General features: G+C 30.8%; 1 protein-coding gene across 2 annotated transcripts in view; it reads right to left on the minus strand.

Moving 5' to 3' along the window:
- LOC112685278 (filamin-A) overlaps positions 1-21,640 on the minus strand; it is a 117,111-nt gene that overhangs the window by 80,276 nt on the left and 15,195 nt on the right. For both annotated transcript variants that reach the window (XM_025557114.1, XM_025557113.1), the window contains exon 2: positions 19,756-20,400. In XM_025557114.1, the coding sequence (XP_025412899.1) occupies positions 19,756-20,140 (385 nt within the window). In that variant the 5' untranslated portion in view covers positions 20,141-20,400. The remainder of the gene's footprint in view (positions 1-19,755; positions 20,401-21,640) is intronic.

The raw sequence follows: 21,640 nt of genomic DNA on the forward strand, positions 1-21,640 counted from the left end.
GTAGTGTGAACCCGTGAGTGTGAATCGGTTATTATTGGGGCCGTCGCTTTTAAGTTTAACGATCGTGTGGTGGTTTAACCGAGCATATTATGTTTTTAGAAAAAACAATTATAATAACATGTATCGAAAAAAGTTTTAAATCGCAGCAGCCGCAGCTGAACCAGACAAATGATTTTGGTTACTTAAACTACACTTCTTCAGTTACTCGGAATAGTAACGTTTGAGTCACAATTCAAAATAAGTGATTAGTCATAATAATAATCATAGAAACTTTGAATGAAGATGTGAAAATTTACATTCCACCATCTTAATGTATTGCGATGATGTCAATTATTATGAATTTATAATACTCATTCTAAATATAATAAAATAATGGTTTTAAAAAAATACATTTAACTTTTTTTATTATTTTAAACATTTCTGTCAAACAATTAGTTATTTTAAAACTGAATTATTTGTTCAGACACAATATTTATAATAGACGATTAAATTTAATTTAATTTTTATCTTTCATAGCTCCTCAAGTAACTGTAAATTAAATTATTACTTTTTAATACATATAAATATTTCAGTGAAAAATTTAAAAATATCTTTTTACTTTGTCATTTTTGATAAAGTTGAAGATATGGCCATTTTTTAAGATGAATATTTTTTAAATTGAATTTCCTTAATCATAGTTTATGTGAACAAGTGATCGCAAAGAAACTACTAACTTAATGAAAAATCATTAATGATAGAATATCATATCACTTAGTAATTTCAAAAACTATTATTACTATTATTACTCTTATTTATTATTTAATTCGCGTATATCTAAGAATAAATTGCTTATTGAACAGAAAATCACATTAACTAATTAAACTATATGAATAATTAATAAATGAATATTATTAGAATAATTATTATTTAAATGGTTATTCAACATTTTTATAATAATATAAATAATAATGTATAATGGTAATAATTTTCTTAGGGATAAATATAATAATATATAGCGTTTCAACGTAATTATTAATTTTTGATGAAAAAAAAAATATAGCATTATAAGTTCTTTGGAAATATCTTAATGTGATACATTCCAAAACATATTAATCTGATGATAAATATATAGGTGCTTTTAGAACTTCTGAAGATATATTCCGTAAGGACGTTTGAAAAGTAATCATGGGAGACTTTTTTTTTTACATAGGTTTCAGGATTAGGTATATCATTTTATAGACATATACTGATCTACAACTTGTAGCCGTGATTCTTTAGCAACTATATAACTAGTATAACTCACGAATATAATATAATATAATCGTAGTAATAAGCAATATCAATGACATTAAAATTCAGGTCACAGGAAGTATAAGACACATCAAAAAGTACTGTATATAAATGTCACAATAGGAAACAGTTTAGTATACAATTTTAGAATATAAGAAAACGATTGTAAAATAATCAATACTGTTAACTAGCACGAAAGCAATAATTATGTTTAATCAGGTTAAGCAAATTTATGAAAGGGAGAAGACGAGTAAATAAAGAGAACTTTTGAGGTGGTCGTGTGACCCAACTACTAAGGAAACATATGCGTATTTATATTAAGTGTTACTTTAATTAAATTTGTGTGTTCGTCTCTATACGTACGATTTGGTCGGTGTATACGCTATAAGATTCACGCGTACTTATATACTCATGCATTCCAACGTAAACATAACCTACAACACTTTGTTGTAATGATACAATGGTATAATAGTGATAATAGTAATGGTCGCGTGTAACGGTACAGACCGTACAGATATTGTGTTCGGTCACCTTCGATTTGAAATGGAAATGCGACATTTGTGTTTTTCTTGTACATTCTGACGAGCGATGATGTGCGGTGATGATAATCATGATGATAATTTATCGAATAAACAGTGGAGAGACAGATGGATGACGCATATGTAGACCACCTAAGAGGTACCTAATGCTTGAGCGCAATACTGATGTAATGACCGCCACGTCCAGACGAGACATTTTTCATAATCCGCGAGGATAAAACAGCTGTATTAGAATTGCCCGTCCAATAAGCACGACTATGAGGTACCCGCAAAAATTCGACCTAAATACCGAGACGGTAAAAACAAAGAGAAGAAAAACATATAGAAACGTGTAGCAGGAACGGGAAGAATAAATATGGCGATATGAAAATCCGAGTTTCAGTCGGCAGCACGTGCACGAATTTCTTTTTCGCGTGCAATACAGATTTATGCGATACGCGAAAAAAGTCCTTAAACCACGGAATAGGATGTCTCCGAGAGCTGAGCAATTGTTTTTCCTATTTATTCATTTCTTCGCTATTCCGCGATACAAATATGCACTTCAGTTAACACCGTGATTTTCTGGTATGCTCGCGGGAACGCAACGGTTAACGCTAGCCGGTCCATCATAACTCTTTTTTTCTCGGCTATATTATATACCAGCGCGCTGGTGACAACTATAAATAATAAAGACCGGTGTTACGTGCACAATTATATTCGAACGATTATCAACCGTCGCGGAACGTATTCTTTAAATGTTCACAGAGAAGTAGTATTCCGAAAACTCGTAACCAATATTTCCGTTAACATTACGACTAATGTAAAATTTCTAATGTACACCGAAATCGAGACTCAGCAGCGCTACGATGGTTGAACTCCGTTAAGTTATTCACATTTTTTCAAATAAAATCAACAGTTAATTTTCATTCGTCATTATTCCCGTCACTTTTTTTGTTTAATTTTCTCATCCGTAGAGAATATTCTCGTGCACATTTCGCGCGTTACACCATAGTTGTACGTAAAAAATTCATGATTTCGATTGTACTTGATCGGTGTATATTTTATCATTCTTACAGCACGTAAATGATACCAATATTATATTTTAATATATTGTTGTTATGTTTCAATGATGACGAAGCCAATGCTACTACGTGATGGTGACGGTGGTACGACTTGCGTGCCGTTTCAAATAAGGCGTAATCCGTCAATAACAACGACTTTCTTGTCATACGTTTTACCTGGAAGAGCGCTGATTTAATGCATCCATAGATTGCCGTTTTAGGCACATGTACCAATTACACATCTTGACAGACCGGTCGTCGTGGAGTGAAAGATAGAGAGACGAAGAGAAAAACATTTATTAATTATACGATCAAACTATAATATATATATATATATATATAAATGTAAAAATACGTGAGCATGTCTGCGACTAAGATTTCATACGCGACATGCGCAGAAAAAATATTGGATATATAACTCGATCATATCGAGCGAATTCGTGATCTACGTATTATCGGTATTTTCACTCGGTGCAGTTTTGCTGGCGTTAAATGAGTCACTTGCGCCTAAGAAATTATTGCACAACCATAGATATTTAAAAGAGGTTATACTATCATTCCACCAAATATATATTTTTTCAATTTCGTCGAAAGTTTGATAATTATGGTATCTTGAAGACGAAGACTGTTTTTAATAAAAACTCACGACTAAAATGATTAAATTTCAATATTTAAATATAATTTACTGTTTAATCAGAATACCTTAGAGAACAATGTCTGTAGATTATCTTCATAAGAATTGGTTAAATTATTTTTAAGAATATATTTGTTTATAAGTAAAAATATAAAAATAAGCTTTTTCGAGTGTAAACCGCTTTGAAAAAATTTACAAATAGTTGACGTATAAATGAGAAAACTTTTTCAACTTTCAAAATGTCAAAGGCTATGAAAAACTGCGAATCAGCCCAAACAGTTACTAATATTCTAACGAACTCCGGACACAGGTTTAACAACAAATTTTTTCCGTCCGCTCGGGTGAGTTTCTGTGTACAGAAATGGCGTATAAATTAAAATTGCAGACAAAGCGCGTAGCATATGTCGTGCAAATTATGTACTGAATTGGCGTGCGGGTGGCAGAAGAGCAGGATTGGAAACACTTCCGAGGCCAACAAGACGTAATAATAACAATAATACATTAAACTGTCGTGAAATTCTATTAGGTATAGGTAATGGACGGCTCACGGCCGGATTCTTCGAGCAAGGTCGTGGGCGGCGATAACACTCGCTTTCGCTCTCTGAGAACATTACGCGAAGACGTACACTATTATTAATACTATTATTATGGTAAGAATGATTTCTGTAAAACACGTATGTCTCGGCAGCTGTTGCAGTATACCTACTCTTTACAAACGTTTATTGTTATTATTTTCAAAAGCTACTAAGACCGATTTATATACGTATTTTCGGTATATTTATAAGTCCTTTCTTTAATCTTTTTTCTTCGAGTAACGTGCCTATTCGGATTTTCTTACCACTTAGCTGTTCGCCGATAGCAACGACGTTGTTGGATTTACTTTTATGTTCGTCACCAAATCGATAGAAATAACAAACGAATCCCTCTAGTATGTATGTATGTGTGTGTTTAAATATACATCTATAAACCACCGGGCGATAAGGTTATCCTATATACACAGTACATACAGGATTCAATTGATAAGGTGGGGGTGCATTTGTATGTGTGTATGTGTATAATCATAAGACTTACATGAGTAGGATTAAAAAAGGGGTACAAAGATAATATTAAAAAAAAACAATAATAGCACGTCTGGCTGTCAATAAAAATGCCAGTGATGGTCAAAATATGTCGCTCCGTGTATTTGAAAGGTGTAAAGAATAATATTGATATTCGATTGATAATCTAACATTCCAAATATTAAAAATTGACAATATGGAGTCTCAGTGATAAATATATTGTATTTTTTTTTTTTTTTTGAAAACGACAGTTCTTAGATTATAAAATAACTCGTTCTATTCGATACATATCGAAAATTATAAAAAAATCACCAAAAACAAATGAAAACCACCGGCCGATGCATAAAATATTTCTTATAGGTACGTATTGTAGTTAATAAAATGGATTTTATCTCAATTACAATTTTTCTCTCCAATTATTCATGCCTTACAGAACATTTGATAATATTTTAATTTTACGAAGGCTTTTCAAAAATACTATAAAAGTGTACAATAAACATTATTAATCGTCCGGTGCAAAATAATTATTGCCACATTTGTACAAATGACATTCGTCTTACGATCGATGAAACACAAATAAAAAGTTAAAACCGTCCACTCATAGAAATAGGATATGGAAAATACAGATACGTTTCTAACGCTCATTTCTAAAACCAATAAAATCAGTGTCCTGACTACATTGCCGTACATCAAACTAAAACGATGATCTGAACGCCCGGGGAAACCGGGGGGGCCGTATACACGTTGTACTCGTATCATGCCTCGTCGTCCATAAGGTTTTTTTTCATTTTTAAAAATAAATTCGAGACGCAAGCGCAATAAATTGATACACGCGCGCCGCCCACGTAATGAGCCGTAGTACTACGCGCACGTCGCAGCAAATAACAATAATAATAATAATTCATTCGTATGCGCATTGGTAACGGAAACTGCCGAGCACTTTATAACATACAGCTCACTGGATACGAACGTAGCGAGATTTCGTCCTTTTTTTTTTTTTCGTGTGCACCGTAATTGCCGCCGAGCTGCAGGGTAATTATTTCGTCGTGGATTAGACTACCGGTCCGCTGGTGGGTGGGGGGGATCGACTACAATCAACCCGTGTAGAACTAGGAATTTTTACGCCCGGAGAAAAAGTTAAAATTACGCCCTTTCATAGACCAATAATCAAATACTCTTTTCGAGAATTTTTTTCTAACTAATTTAACTAATTTTTAACTAATATACAATTATATTTATTGAGTTTTATTATCAGTGTTTAACAAAGTTAAAAATATCAAATTAGTTGTTAATAATCACAAAAAATACACACTCTAAAATGTTATGCCTAGTGATAAACCCCCATCTTCCACCCCCTAAGTCCGCCCCAGCGTGTACGCGCTTTATCCGCGTGCACATTTTCCTTACTGTTCTCGAAAACAACGTCGATCGTTGATTTTTAAACCCATTTATGTCCAATAATACGTCATTTGCCGCGTGAAACGTGTGGTTTCACAGTTTTCATGTTCGCTACTTGCGTAATGCGATTCGCGTTGAAATAATCGCCCATTAACAGTTGTCAATGGGCACCACGAAAATAATATCGACTGTCACATTCAATAGCTGTGCGTAGAAACTTATTTCGGATAATTTTTTTTCACTGTATTTTTACCGCGTAAACAGCCTCCCGCAAGAACAATGGAAACGATTAGTCGTTTTTTTAGTCACAAGAAAAATGTATTCTGGCTTAATCGTACCGAACGCATGTATTACAACAGAAAATTTTAGTCGTCGACCACTTTCGAAAAAAACGAAAACTAGGTTTGGCCTAACTGACTAATGTAAATTTTATAAAAAAAAAAAAAATACAGTGCGATAATCACTCGAAAAATACACATTTTACTGCTGCTCGTCATGTGGACAATATGGACAATATACACGAATGTTGAATTAATGTTTGGTCATTCTTACTAAGACTGCAAATGTGAGTGCAATAATTGGTTTTCTGACAAATCCTAAAGTAATCAGTAGTTGAATCTAATTAGAAGAAATTAAAAAAAAATATATAAAAATTTAAAAACTACCTATAATTTAATTTTATGACATAAATATCTGATGCTCTGTATTTGATTGATAATAACTATAATAACAGCATTATTCTATTATTATCATATATCGTATAAAAGTTCGATTGATGTATGAAAATGGTTGACAATATTTTTGAAGACATTAAAGTTCATATTTATTTATTCATAATTTAATTTACAAACTTAACATACTACAATTAAGTATTTTCAATTTTTTTTCTATCCCGAAAAAAAAGTAAACTATTAATTTTATTATACCATAAAAAAGAACTTTTAACAATGAACCAAACATAAATGCACAAAACTATACTTCAAAGACCACAGGAATTGAAAATGATTATAATATGGATAGTTGAACAAATATTACAATAATTTTAAGTTAACATTGGGTTGTATAGATTAAGTGAGACAGGCCCGTAATCACGGGGGGGGCAAGGGGGGGGGGGGGTTGCCCCCCCTATACCCAGTCATTGCCCCCCCTAAAAATATTAGAAAGATGTTTAGGTAGTTACGTATTTTATTGCTTATAACATTTTCATCGGTAATAGAATAGATCAAAAAAGTTTTTTTAGCCGTATAGTAGTATTTATTTCGGAAATTCCGGGCCATGACGACGATACTGACGTGTCACGACGACTGTTGGCAAATTGATTGCTAACGTTATCGTAATCGTAGCTCAATACTTTCCTATCAATTGACATTTTATTATAGAACACCTAAATATTCTTTCATTTTATCGCCGACTGCAGCAGTACACGTGTGTAAAATATGTTTCATTGTTAATTTATTTTGTAATTCATTGTGTTAATTTAATTAGATGTCAATAATGTAAATAAATTAAAAATTGCATTAATATTTAATACATTTATATATAATGCCCCCCCCAAAAATTTGCTTTGCCCCTCCTGAAAATTTGGTCTGGCTACGGGCCTGAAGTGAGAATTAAATTCATTTAAAAGCTCAACACTTTATACTACATAACAAAATATACTTCAAAATTTAAAATATTAAATTAATCAACCCATTAATGTAAGGCTTTGAATAAATGCTCTTTTGATAAACGAATAATAGCACATATTTTTATACTAGATAACAAATTGTACGTATTAGTTTGGCAAATGTTGTTTAAAAATTGGAAAAAAAACCCGACGAATAAAGTAAAAAATATGTGTTTTAAAACAGTTTGTACATTTACTATCTCTCAATAGTGAAATTCGATGTGTTTTGAACAACTAATACCACCGTTTATGTGTTAATGAGAATGTCACGTACGAGTAGTCTTCGGATTACAAAGTGTGGATGTAATACAAATGATGCGCGTGTTGGGGATCTTAACATGTCATAGGAAAGGAAATACTGATAATACGCAGACGATAAATGGACCCAAGTTATTTTATCAAAGATTTATTAAAACGCAATTCCAAGCAGAGACATATTTAAATTTGTAAACACTTTCTATAAATACATGATGTGAACAGAAAAAACAAACTAACATTCGAACTAAACAACTAAAAGTTTGAAACTAAAACGCGGCAAGAAATGTCTCTTTTTTTTATTATTCCTAAAAATACACACCAATAATATATGTATATATTATAACAGTTGGCTTCAAATTTCAACTGAAAAATACTATTATTAATTTTACTGTTTGATCAAATTTTTCGTTTTAAAATCGAAAATTGCATCCATATGGAACATAATATTATACTTATTGTGTAAACGTTGCACTCATGATTACTTCTGATTTATATAAATATACTTAAATTACGTATAACTATTTTATTAGAACAATAGAACATTTACACCTTCAACGCCATCAACACATCATTATACAAATTAAACTAGTAAATAAAATAACTGTTTGCAAGAAAAAAATAGATCAAATTTAAATACAGCATTTATTTTTTAAAGTTAGATTTAGAATAATACTTTCCACTTTCGAAATTCGAATGTAAACAATACAGATCAAGGCATAATATTTACGGTGTATTTTTCGTATTTTAGAGCGTAAAAATATTAATTTTTTAATGTTCAATTAAACATAAGTAGCTTTTTTTAGTAGAAATAAATAACAGAAATTAATTTTTTTTCTAATTTAAATTGTAGGAAAGTACTCAGAAAAATTTGTTTAGCAATATTTTGTTGCTTAACATTCACGTGCAATGTCCACATAAGTGGTACGAGCACAATAACCAACATTTTTCCAATATCATAATAACAATTTACGTTTGTGTTTTTTTTTTTAAAGTTACATCCTAATCCTAATCTAACGATAGAGAGATTATTTTTATGAATATTATGTTGAATAAAACAATTTACATAGGTACATTTATTACAATTTTATTACAATATATAGTAAAATCTCGATAAGACGGAATTTCGGTAAGACGGAAACCCCGGTATTACGGAACATTTTTTTGGTCCCGTTTCAAATTATATATAATTAACTAACCCCGTCAAGACGAAACCCCGTTAACACAGAAAAATGTCACGGTCCCAAGCGATTCTGTCTTATCGAGGTTTTACTGTATATGTATTACAAGTATATTATCAATCAAATATTTTTCAGTTAATCGAATAAAATGAGTTGATATTTTCTGAAAATTTGGTTTCTATTAGAACATTTTCTGTTCAAGGAATTACTGTCCACTTGTAATTATATATTTTAATGTTGTTTTAGAACATTTAAAAAACCAAAGTACTGTAACACTAAAACCAATATTAGTTTTAGTATTTGAATACTCCGCAAACTGCTATGGTGCACTCGGTTGTTTGAACAATATGCTCATTACCATCAAAGTGTGCAAATTTAATATTGCGGCCTATTTGCATCCGAACGAGTATTAACCATTTACGTGGAACAAAGAATTTGATCAGAAGATGACTACGACATTGTGTAAACGTAACACATAATTGATAAAATGAATATTGTCTAGACGTCGGTATATTACACTCTTATTACAGTGCGACGTCTGTGGTATTTGGACAATTTTAATAATGTATTAAAAGCCCGTTAGTGTAATGCGTTCAGCTACGAGAAAAACATAAAACAAAACAAAAAAAAAAAAAAAATAACCATTAAAAATATATCATTCGTTACGGACAATTTAAAACCGTCGACGATGGCGATCGGGAAGATATATAATGTTTCGTTGACTGCTAGGCAGTTTAAAAAAAAAATATCCGTCGCGGACAACAAATGAACCAAATACATAATTTAGCCTAGTTTTATAATACGTACATAAATTAATATATTGCGTTGCTGAAATTTCGACAGTAACCGCTACGCACACAATAATTTGTACATCGCATTAATTATACTGTGTAATTTTTTACACTGATATAAACTCATCTTCTTCATTATTCGATGCCTGTCTTTATGAAAAATTATATTTATAAAATAGTACTTGAGGTCAGTTTTTTTCGATATTTTTTAAGTTGAAAGTTATGTACCTCAACTTAAAATACACTATGGTATTCATGAATAATAGAAATATTATGCAATATTATGGATTATTGGTTTGAGATTCGATTTTTACGTAAAGAAATGTACAGAAAAATTATATTTGCTATAAAATATTATGTTAAATTTAAAACTTCATATGTTTACATTGAATAACAATCATGACCTATGAAGAATTTTTACGGCAAAAAATAATAGTTATTGACATTTTGTGAAACAACTTAATCAATCTAACCATGACTTCCAAAGATTTTAGAATATTTTTTCATTTTTTTTTCTTAAGTATAAATTACTAACGTGAAGGATGGTTTTATTCATAAATATAACACGAAAGACACAACATTTTTGAATAAAATGGAACTATCAAATTTAAAAATCTTTGATCATTTTGAAAATCATAAATATTGTTTTGACTTTTTGATTATTTAAATAAGTTTATTGTAGGATAAAAACGCTAAAATCGTTATTGTTACAATTAATAGTCCGTAATTATAAACCTATTTTTTATCGTTTTCTAAAAAGATTTCTTTTTATGTATTATACTAAAACTGTCAAAAAATTAATAGAAAAACGTTAAGAAACGTCATTTATGGGATTAGGAATAATTTTATTTATGTATACGATTCATTGTTAGATCAGAAATTGGAACCGGATGGTACTTTACATGGGTATTTTTCAAATTATCAATAATTTCTTTTATCATTTGCAATGAAAATCGATGAAATACTAAGAAATCCTATTCAGAAATAATTTATTTAACTTCTTTTGGTGGCATTAGACAATTATTTTTCACATAGTTTGAAAATGTAATGCAACATTAACCTTGCAAACAATTTCGATTGCTGAATCGTAAAAATCATCAGATGTCGATTACTTTTTTTAAAAAAATGTAAGACATTGCTGCAATATTTTGTTTTTTTTTTCTAATATTTTATTTTTATTTTTAAGCTTTGAGTGATTTTTTTTTTTTATAAAATAAGTTGACCATTCAAAAAACCATAATACTAAACAAATGATTATTATTACACTCAGACTAACACGATAGAGTAGTATTGCGACCGAAAATTAGAGGTGATAATTTTTTAACTTTTTTCTTTCAAACGTATTTTGAACGGGATGTTTTACCGGACGCGGAATCTGCGGAAAAGTGATCGCCCGGTATTCACCATGCCTGCAATCGTCTACCTGTTGCTACGAACTCTGCGAAGCATGCAAAATTTCTTTTCGCGTTTCCTATATAATGCACAGCATTAAACAGCTGAACGCTGCAATAAATGCATTAACCAATACGTGTACGCGTAATGGGCGGCGGCGACGGTCACGGATTAATAATCTTGAAGCATATTCAGTGCACGTACAATGTAAATGTATAAGTATAATATAATGTGTATGTAGCTGATACCCGCGACGTTTATTATACGAATCTTGCGACATTACCTCCTACACACCGGAGCGCTTTGTTGGGAGTTTTTTTTCTCGTGACGGCAACGAGACACCGGCACGGTTTACGATTATTTACTCCGATCAATGTTCGATGACGAGTTTCCGAACGAATTTAATGAGGGCTGAAAAAAAAAGGAAACACCGCCACCGCCAACAAACATTGTGTACAAGCGCCTCAGATGCGACGTCCAATATTTACGAACCGAATACATAATGTTATTTCAGTTGTATGCTATACACGCACCCTGACGACTTAGGCTTGCCCAGTTAGTTATGTAAACATATTATACTTAATCTAAAACCACGATGACGGTTTTCTAGGGACTAAATCAGGTGCCCCGGGAGGAGGGATAAGTAATTTTGAGAGAATATTATTTGCACAAATAAAATGTACATGGTGAATATAGTTAGTGTTTATGTTAAAAAATATATATTGATGAATAGAAGTTAGTATGATTATATGAATTTAATTTTGTATTAAGTACCCGTATTATGTAGTTCTAATTTGAAAATATTTTGTAATGTGGCAAACGTTAAATATTTTTAATTGCAATGTTGAGTTTTTTAAAACACATTAGTAATTTCATTGGTTGACTACAAGCATTGGTTATAAAATATAGATAATTTAAATGTAAATTTTATGTTATATATTACTAGTATATTTGTTTTTTTATAGATAAAAAACGATGTACATTTATAGCATAATTAAAATTGTATAAAGTACAAAATATATCATCAACGGCAACCGTAAACGTCGAGAATACATAATTTTTAAAATTTCATAATGTCAGAAATTGTTGTTTTTTGTTTTTCATTTGGTGTAGAGAGAGAGAGAAAAAGCTTGAAATTTTTAAAACGACTCCATTTATTGAGAATATTTTTGTTACATTCGATACTGATTAAAACGCACTGTAGGATTTTATTACTGATTTATACGATTATACGGATTTATTATACGTTTATAAGAGGACCACCACGCAGCCAACCAAGTTCGAAACTCCAATCATATACTATACTAAGTCATATAAAATGTACTAAATTTAGTCGATCCGTTTAAATTTAACTAATAATACTTACGGTGGCACGCGAAAATACCCTATATTCGCGTTTCGTTTACAATTACATCGTTTGTATATTTTGATCGCGTTCCAAAATATTTGTCTCTTAGTCATACCTACTATTTTATAATTATATTTTATACATACATATGACGCAGAGCAACTCGATACATTATTATTCTCGTAAATATATTTTGCGAAAACTGCGTGCACCTTGTATGAACCGTGTACGTATATATTATATGTCGAATAAAACGTCAAAACGATGCAAGCCACTATAAGTGTAATAATAATAATAATAATATTAGTGTATACTACTTATATATTGTTTATAATAAATGTCTACAATACAAGTGTGTACTGATATTTCGTGAACTAAAGTCGTACAATCATTTTAAAACGTGACCGAACAGAAACGCCCATTTATAAGTTATACATTATTATTAACTTACAACTGAATATTATATACTTTATTAAATATTATATTAATTTGAAAATAAGATTCATCAACGTATTCTACTCAATAGAACGTATAACATTTTATCGTGTATCTTTTGCCTGGGATTGAAGAGTAATTTTAAAAAAGGTTGATTAAAATACTAGGTGTTACGTTGTGTATATATTATAATGAGCCGGCTTATGAATAAAAATATTATTGATTTACTTTGATTTTTCGTGAGGTCTACACTCCGAATATGAGCAGAAATATTCTGTTTAAAATTAGGAGAAGACATGTTTTTGAAAAATATTTTTCTATCGACTGAAAACACTTGACAAAAAACTGTAAGAATTTCAGGTCGTGCTAAGTATAATATATAATACTGTAGATTCTACCTAATTTGGGTACCACTTTTATGAGAAAAATGGTGTGGTCCCAAATCCTATGTATACTGTTGTAAAAACCGTGTAATATGGTCAGATGGTTCAGTTTATGTGCAATATTTGTTTTATTATAACGTTAGAATATATACAATACATACAATAATTACCTAATACAATTTTCGTCGTATATATAAGATTATGTTTATTAGAAATAATAACATTTTTTAACTTTTAAACCTTAATGAGATTTTTTTTTGAGTGTAATTAAATGAATAAGAATGTTTTAGAGGGCGATACAAAAAAAAAAAATATATATATATATATAAAGTGATAATCTTGTAGCTTTCTTTCCCCAACTCGACAACAACCATTTCTGTTTTACGTGAATTTCAAAACGCGATGGTGAACATTCGACTAAGTCTTGAAAAGCTCGTTTCGCCAAAAAAAAAAAAAAAATCGAGATTTTCGGCAAAGCGAAGTCTCTTTTTCTAGACATTTATCAACGTAAAATCACTGAAAAGTGATGAATTCCAAGATTATATTATTCGATATTATTTTATATATAATTTATCGATTGAATTAATTTTTTTTTTCTATTTAAGGCTTACGTGTGTTAATATAAAAAAATGTCGATGCTAAAAATGTTAGTGTTTTTAACTAAGTTCGGTTTATATGGCCAACCACTCAATGTAGAAAAATGGATTTGGTCCCAACGTATCCATATTAAGCGTTATCCACTGTTCTATGAATTTGTTATAAAACATCGTCGGATGTCGATTACTGAATTTTATAAAATATCAAAGTCAGATGTAGTGCAGTTACATTTAAGAAATTAAATTTTATGAAATCTCTTTAAACATCATCGGTGTTGAATAATGACTTTTGATTTTTTTTTTTCTTTTCTTCTATGTACGGTTATGGTGTGCCAACTAGTTTGACACTATTGCAATACTAAAGAAAAAAAAATATATTTATAGGACATGGACGATTATTAAATTCAATTAAATTGGCTTTCACAAGTCTATAGTTTTTTTTTAAGTTGTTCAAGACGATGCGTCAAATACTAAATATTTAATATCGATATATTTCAATGTGATGACGTATGCGGAAGTCGAGGACAATTTTATAAGTGAAAATTTTCCGAAGTAAATAGAGAATCGTCGACGATGTGTGAATCGTCATTAGGATAGATTTTTCAACTTCATGACAGCGGTTATTTAAATATCAGAATAACAAAATAAAACGAAAAAAGTCATTGGATAATTTAACTGCGTTACATTCTTGAAGTTTCCAACATTTGTTGTTAAATTTAACGTCGTGAAAAAAAAATTGTGACCTCTACATTATCTAACAGTATTATAATATAAATGTACTTCTTTAATTTACGTCTTTGGCGTGTTATGCTTATTACGAACTATGGCAAAGACGACAATGAGGTATAATGAAAAAATAAAAACCGCAAAATATCCACATGGATACGATCTGGGTCACCGCAATGTTAGCAGTAGGTATACACCATATGATATAAAATGTTATACTAGACGTAATATATTATATACAAAACCGAGTTAAAAAGAAGCCCTCAGTAGTAAATGTATTATATAAATATATATGTACATTTTTCACAAGATGAAAAAATTAATATCTCGGGAATTTATTTATGCAACAAAGTAACCATACATAATATTGTCATTATTGTATACTAAGCAATATGACTATAAATGGTATTTTTAAATACTACCTATACAGTATATTTTATTTCAATAAAGCTTAATCTAAGAAAATTATGGTAATAACGTACGCCGACAGCAAACTGAAATATTCAGCATATAATGCTATTGCGTAATTAAATAGAAATTTCGAATGCATTGCGCTATGATAAGAAAATAAAAATACTATCAAATACTAAAAATTTTACGGAGGAGAAAAATCGTACATACATCGTGCACATTACCAGTGTGATAACAGCTGTGATGCGATGTGTAAATATCGAATTGAAAATTACAGTGCATTTTTAAACTAGTTAATCAGGCGACACGAATGTCACTCAGTGAAAATATTTTGTCACCTAGTTGATAATATTTTGAAAGATTGAGCGAAATACGAAGAGTGAATGTGAAATACTATCATTATGCTATTATGCATTAATTGTGTTAAGACTTGAACGGTAGGGGTTTTTTTTATACTTCAAAATCGATTTATTATAGGATCAAAATTTGATTATTTAATAATAATCGCGTAAAAATATTGTTTGGAAAATAAATTACTACAATATTAACTATGTTATGCAAATAGATATATGTTTAACTACCTCGGTTTTTTCTCTGTTCATGCACACTGTTTTTTAGTTTATAATTAAATATAATTTTAATGTAAAATAATATAATAATTACGAGTAATCGCATGATACACGTATTTTCAGACGAAAGGTTATAGGAGACTAAACATACTCATATAAATATTAATAACAAAAATTAAAATCGTAGCTGTTGCACAATATTATGAACTTTTCAAAGATAATAATATATATTTTGACAAAACCGTGACTGATGTGCATTCCCCTCCAGACTTGAAGTTTCATGAACAAAAATTAAACTATACCATTTAGTATTAAAAAAAAAAAAAAAAACAAGAATTTAATATTAAAAAATTGTTGGAAAATAGTATGAAATTGTTAATAATTATCTCTGAAAATAAAATGACTGAAATTATTTATATATTTTATGGATTAAATTTATTGTGTTGAAATTTGATTTCTTAAATTTTAATCAACCTATTTGAAATTAATGCTTCCTCCGCATTCTAGTTAATTCCTTTCTGAAGTTGCTCCTGAGTTTAATGGCGCTATAAATGTAAAACGGTATTAGAATACCTACTTGAAATAAAACGTATAAAATATTTTGTGAAACCGCCCGTTTCGCATCAGTACGTACGTGCACCTGCCTGCATCAAACGACACGCGTCAATCTGCCTGTTAAATATAAATCGGAACAGTGGCGTGGCGAAAGTATTATTTAGGAGCAATTGCTACTTAAGAATTTGGTAGTGGGTCGATGGTTACTGCTATACTGATTTTTATAATTATATATTCATTATTTTAACCTATAAGACTACGTGATCGGAGTATAATTAATTGACTAATTAAGTGCACAGGAATACGAATTACGAATACCTGTAAAAATATAAAAATATGGGTATATTTTTTAAATATTACATTTTAAGTTTCGTTGATTTATATAAAAATTTAATGGAGAAAGAAAGGGTAGTCTTGTATACAACACGTCACTGAATCTGAAAACCCTTAAACCGGTTGATCGTTAGTATGGTCAGAGTGGGACAGACTCGGCCAACTCTAACAATGCATCCCCTTTAATAGAATTAATTTTCTATTTTTATATACAACTAAGTCAGCATTTGAACATTTACTACGGCGTATTTTCTTTTTATTTAGTAGGGGCAGTAAAATACATAATTATCAAGTTCGACGTGAGACCACACAATAACGAAATGAAAATTTAAATTTTTACGACGAAAAATAAAAAAAGATCGAATTATTATTTATCACAATACGTCGCCGAATCTTCGATGAATGCTTAACGCTTCTATTAATCGCTTGAAGACCTGACATTCGGTAAATATACCTCTTTTACATGATTTTACAACCAAATATTACCGTAAATTATAACAAATTTCACAGATACCTATTATACATGCTATAATATACAGTTTGCAAGCTACTCGTATGTCGTAGAAAAACTATATGTGTGACATTGTTTCACTGCGTATAATATACACACAGTACACATACTCGTACAGTGACCTCTAAATCAATGCCCACACGTTTTTATCCAAAACATAGGTTCCTATTTAGCTAAATAGGAATTCAGTTTCTAGAAACTCTCCAAAAACCATGTCATATGTGACGTTATTGACGATACACTCACACGCATGCAATTATACGTACGCCGTTTACAGATCACTACGCGTGTTTTGAGTATAAATATATATGTATAAAATAGTATTATACGTAACGGTACGCTATAGATGTCTTATATTATAATTAGCATTCAGGATTAGTTCTGAGTGCTTTTCCAAACGCACATCGAGTCATACCGCGTAACTAGGGACTTATTACAGTATCATCTAAACATTATCTAAACATACCGAAAAGCATTCTCCCACTCCCTATGATAAACATTTTTATATTATAATGTATGCATGTACACAGATATTATAATATCATGTATACACCGTTAGTGTTCACTTATCAAGATATGGCCGAGAAGAGTGCTGATTTCATGGTAAAAACAAAAAAAATAATAACAATAACAATAATTATAATTGCTTATATCGCAGAGGTACATTACAATAGTACTATAAATTCAAACATCGAAACGTTCTATACAAATAATGTGATTTAATCTTTTTACATTTCAATGTTAGATATATAACGTGAGATTTTTTTACTGTTGTTATTATTTTATTTTTTTTCATCGACCGTTAAATCGAATAAAGCGACGCACTTGGTGTAGTAATAAACGACCTAACCAACCTGTGTATTAACACGACTATAAGAAGTGGTTGAAAAAAAAAGTAATAATAAAAACCTTCGAGTGTACCTATACGTATATACCTATAGTATATTATCGAACTCCGAATAATGTAACACATTATACGAAAATCAATGCGTTTTATTGTACATTTAACACATCGTTCTTTTGAAAACGAACCATATTTTTGTAACCCGATGATGATAAAATAATAGCTTCAATTTGAAAAAGGCGCAAATATGTTGAAGTCACATCATAATATTTTACTGTATCACTATAATTTTCAAGCGCGTATTATGAATAAAAATGTAATATATTTATTTGTTATATTATAAATTCCACGAGAATGTACGACATCGTTTAGCGTATTTATATATATATAGTATGTTTAGTATTGAGAGAGAAAAAAAATAACTACTACTTTACAAGGCATAACAGCTCTTCTTTGCAATAAATGGTAAAAAAATTAAAATAAAATAATTATTAGAAATTAAAAGAATTTCTAATCTTTTCTAATTGAATTATTAAAAAGGAAAAATGAGTGTATTGACTTTTAAAATTTGAAAAAATCAAATATATCACTACGACTGATGTTCATAATATGTTTTACTCTAATCGTCACTTAAAACTTAAAAGATATCAGAAATTAATCTTGTTCGAGTTGAATGTACATTGATATATGTAAATTGATTTTTGAAATATTTTTGTACCAAGTTTACATGTACATTAAATTAGTAGATCAGCCGGTACGATTGCACACAAATAACGGTTTTGAATATATCTGAATAATATATGTAATAACTTTCAACAAAATAATAGGAATAACTATAATAATTATAGTACACTTATAATATTGTTAATTTTTATTTTCAAGGCAGAATTTTAGAACTTATTTAAACACTATACTTTTACATTTCTCAGAGCAAATAAAAATAATGGTGAAAAATAAAAGGACAACCGAAATACTCTGTATTTTACGTATATTTTATTTATACTGATGATTGTATTGGCCAGAAACGCAATGTTAAAAGTGATGTATTTCGTTGTTTTATAGTTATGAAGGGATAAAACATCTTTTAAAAAAAATGCAAAGTTCACTGTTGGGCGTAACATTGTTACTTTTATTAAGCATTTCGTGAAAGCTACGCCCTATCGAAGTCGGTGGTCATTTTTAAAAAAACAATATTTGATCAGTTTATAAAACGCTTTTCAACTATATCATAAACAAATCGTACACCCATTTAGACATTTGAAACGTAAAAAAAAAAAAAAGAAAAAAGAGTATAGGAAGGCGCCAAACACGTAGCGTAATACACATCAATCTTAATTTTATACAAACACCTGTCCGTTCGGTCGATCAAATCGAATATTTATTGAAAAAGAAAAAATAATTGATTTAACCACCATAATAAACACAATTTTTCTGGACACGCCATAATGATCAATCGGACTGAATATTTTATTATAAACGAATCAAAATTATTTCCTCCACTACAGTAGTGCGACTTGAAGTGTAACAGTTGTCGTTGGCGTCAAATGCCTAGAGTCAGAAAATGTCGGGATTCTTTTTTTTTATATTTTACTAAATCACACGAAGTCGAGAATTCAAAAAACAATAAAAAAATTGTATACTATTTCGGTGGATAAAAAATGTGTGATTACGTAAACGAAAAAATGTGTCATAAGTTTTTTTTCGCACGAAAGGACAGTAAATCAAATCGGGAAACAAATGTCGAAAAGGTTTTACGGATTCCCCGACGGGTATGGAAAACAAAAACATTGGCACCAAGAGGCAGTTAAGATATGTACTCACCGATATTGACCAGCTTGATGTTCTCGTCGTCGAGGAACTTGAGCGCTACGGACACGTTCTCGAGCTTCTGCGATCGGAACGTGGGCCGCTTGTTGTGCTTGGGCAGTCGCTTGCCGCTGAGTACCTCGATGAGGGCGATCAGCCGCAGCCCGTCGCCCAGGTCCGTTTCCAGATTGCCAATCGCCTTGCCGGCCGTCTTAAGGTGCTCGTTGGCCCATCGCGTGAACGTGTTCTGCTGGATAAGCTTCCATCGCGCGTCCTCAGCCAAATCCCGTTCGGCGGCTCCCATGTCGTCCTCTTGACTGCCGGCCGCGTCGTATCCGTCCGGCTCGTCCGCGACCGTCGGGGCCGCCACAGCCACCGCCGCCGCCGTCACAGCTGACATACCGGTTTCGGTGCGGTTGCGCGTGCGCGAGAATGTGAGCCTGCGCGTGTGCGCGCGCGGTTTTGATGAGTTATTCTAACGGCTAAGCGGCGCGTGTCAAAGGGTGGGGAAGTGGAAGAGAACGACAACACGCGCTTCTCCGAAGCGACACGACGACGACACTCACGGTGCTAGTGGTGGCGGCGGCACTGGCGTAGGGCGGTGGTGGTAGTGGTGGCGGGGTACGTAGCGCCCTCTGCTGACGTGTGCGAATGTTCCACCTGCGAAATCATCAAGTCAAAACGATATTATTATTATTATTTTGCACCGGTCGAGTACTAACTATATGACAGGGATGGCAAATCCTCGGCAAACGAAAAATTAATATTAACTTATTCGATTACGTTTAATGTTCGGTATGAGAATATATAATAATACCACTACGTAATTGTTAGCATTTTATCAATTGTTTCATCTACTCGTTCACGCGAACCACTCTTTTCGAAACAAACCTTATCGATTCCCAGTGGTGTCACATGTACTTCATTGAAAGTTCGAGAGTTATAAACCGATTCAAATCGAGTCAAATCGAACGAAATAGTTGAATACTTAAGTGATTTTATTTTCTTAACCGATTAATCGAAAATTAAATAGAATTTTATAATGTAGCTATTAGAAATATCCAAAATTATTTCAAAATATTGTTGTCAATATTGTAAACCAAATGCTCTAATAGTTCTGTTTAATTATATAAGATTACAAACAATACATGCGAAGGTTCTGCGTTTGCACCGCAAGCTTCGTTTTGTAGTCAATTAACGAACAACAAAAAATAAAAAATAAAATTGTAATTAATTATGGTGTACAATGAATAAAATGGATAGCATTGCATTGCATTGCACGTGTATAATATAAATTATGTTATGTTTTATTGTTTTAAAATAATTTACAATTATTATAATTAATACATTTAATAAATAATATAAATAATAGAAATACCATTTATAATATTGATCTTCGCTCAGAATTATTTTTATTAAATTTTACTTGATATATTAATTTTAATATTTAATGTACTTGTATTAAAATTAAAATTGTTAGAAAACTTCACGCCGGCACCTGTATGCGATGAAATATATGTATTAAATTTTACTCTTTAAACCTCTGATCGGTGAACGTTTAAAAAGGTATGCACTAATAAAAGTAAAAAAAATCGAGAACCAATTTGCATGTGCCAAAATTTTGATGACTAGTCATCGTTATTTTATAAATTGTCAAAAAAATCAATAGACGTACTCGTAGGTACATTTTGGAAAGATCATAGAGACGTATGGTTGAATTAAAATAATATGTGACATAAGAACTACACACGATAGGTTTGTTTACAATTACCACATAAAGAAGAACTTATAGCCACAATATTTACGTACAATATCGATAAGTTAAATAAATCTATATACAGTTTATGATTATCAATAATTTTATATTTTTAGGCGTAACTCGAAACTGTATTAAAATATA

This window comes from Sipha flava, unplaced genomic scaffold, assembly GCF_003268045.1.
Source record: "Sipha flava isolate LNK unplaced genomic scaffold, YSA_version1 272_pilon_pilon, whole genome shotgun sequence".
Classification (NCBI taxonomy): Eukaryota; Metazoa; Arthropoda; class Insecta; order Hemiptera; family Aphididae; genus Sipha; species Sipha flava.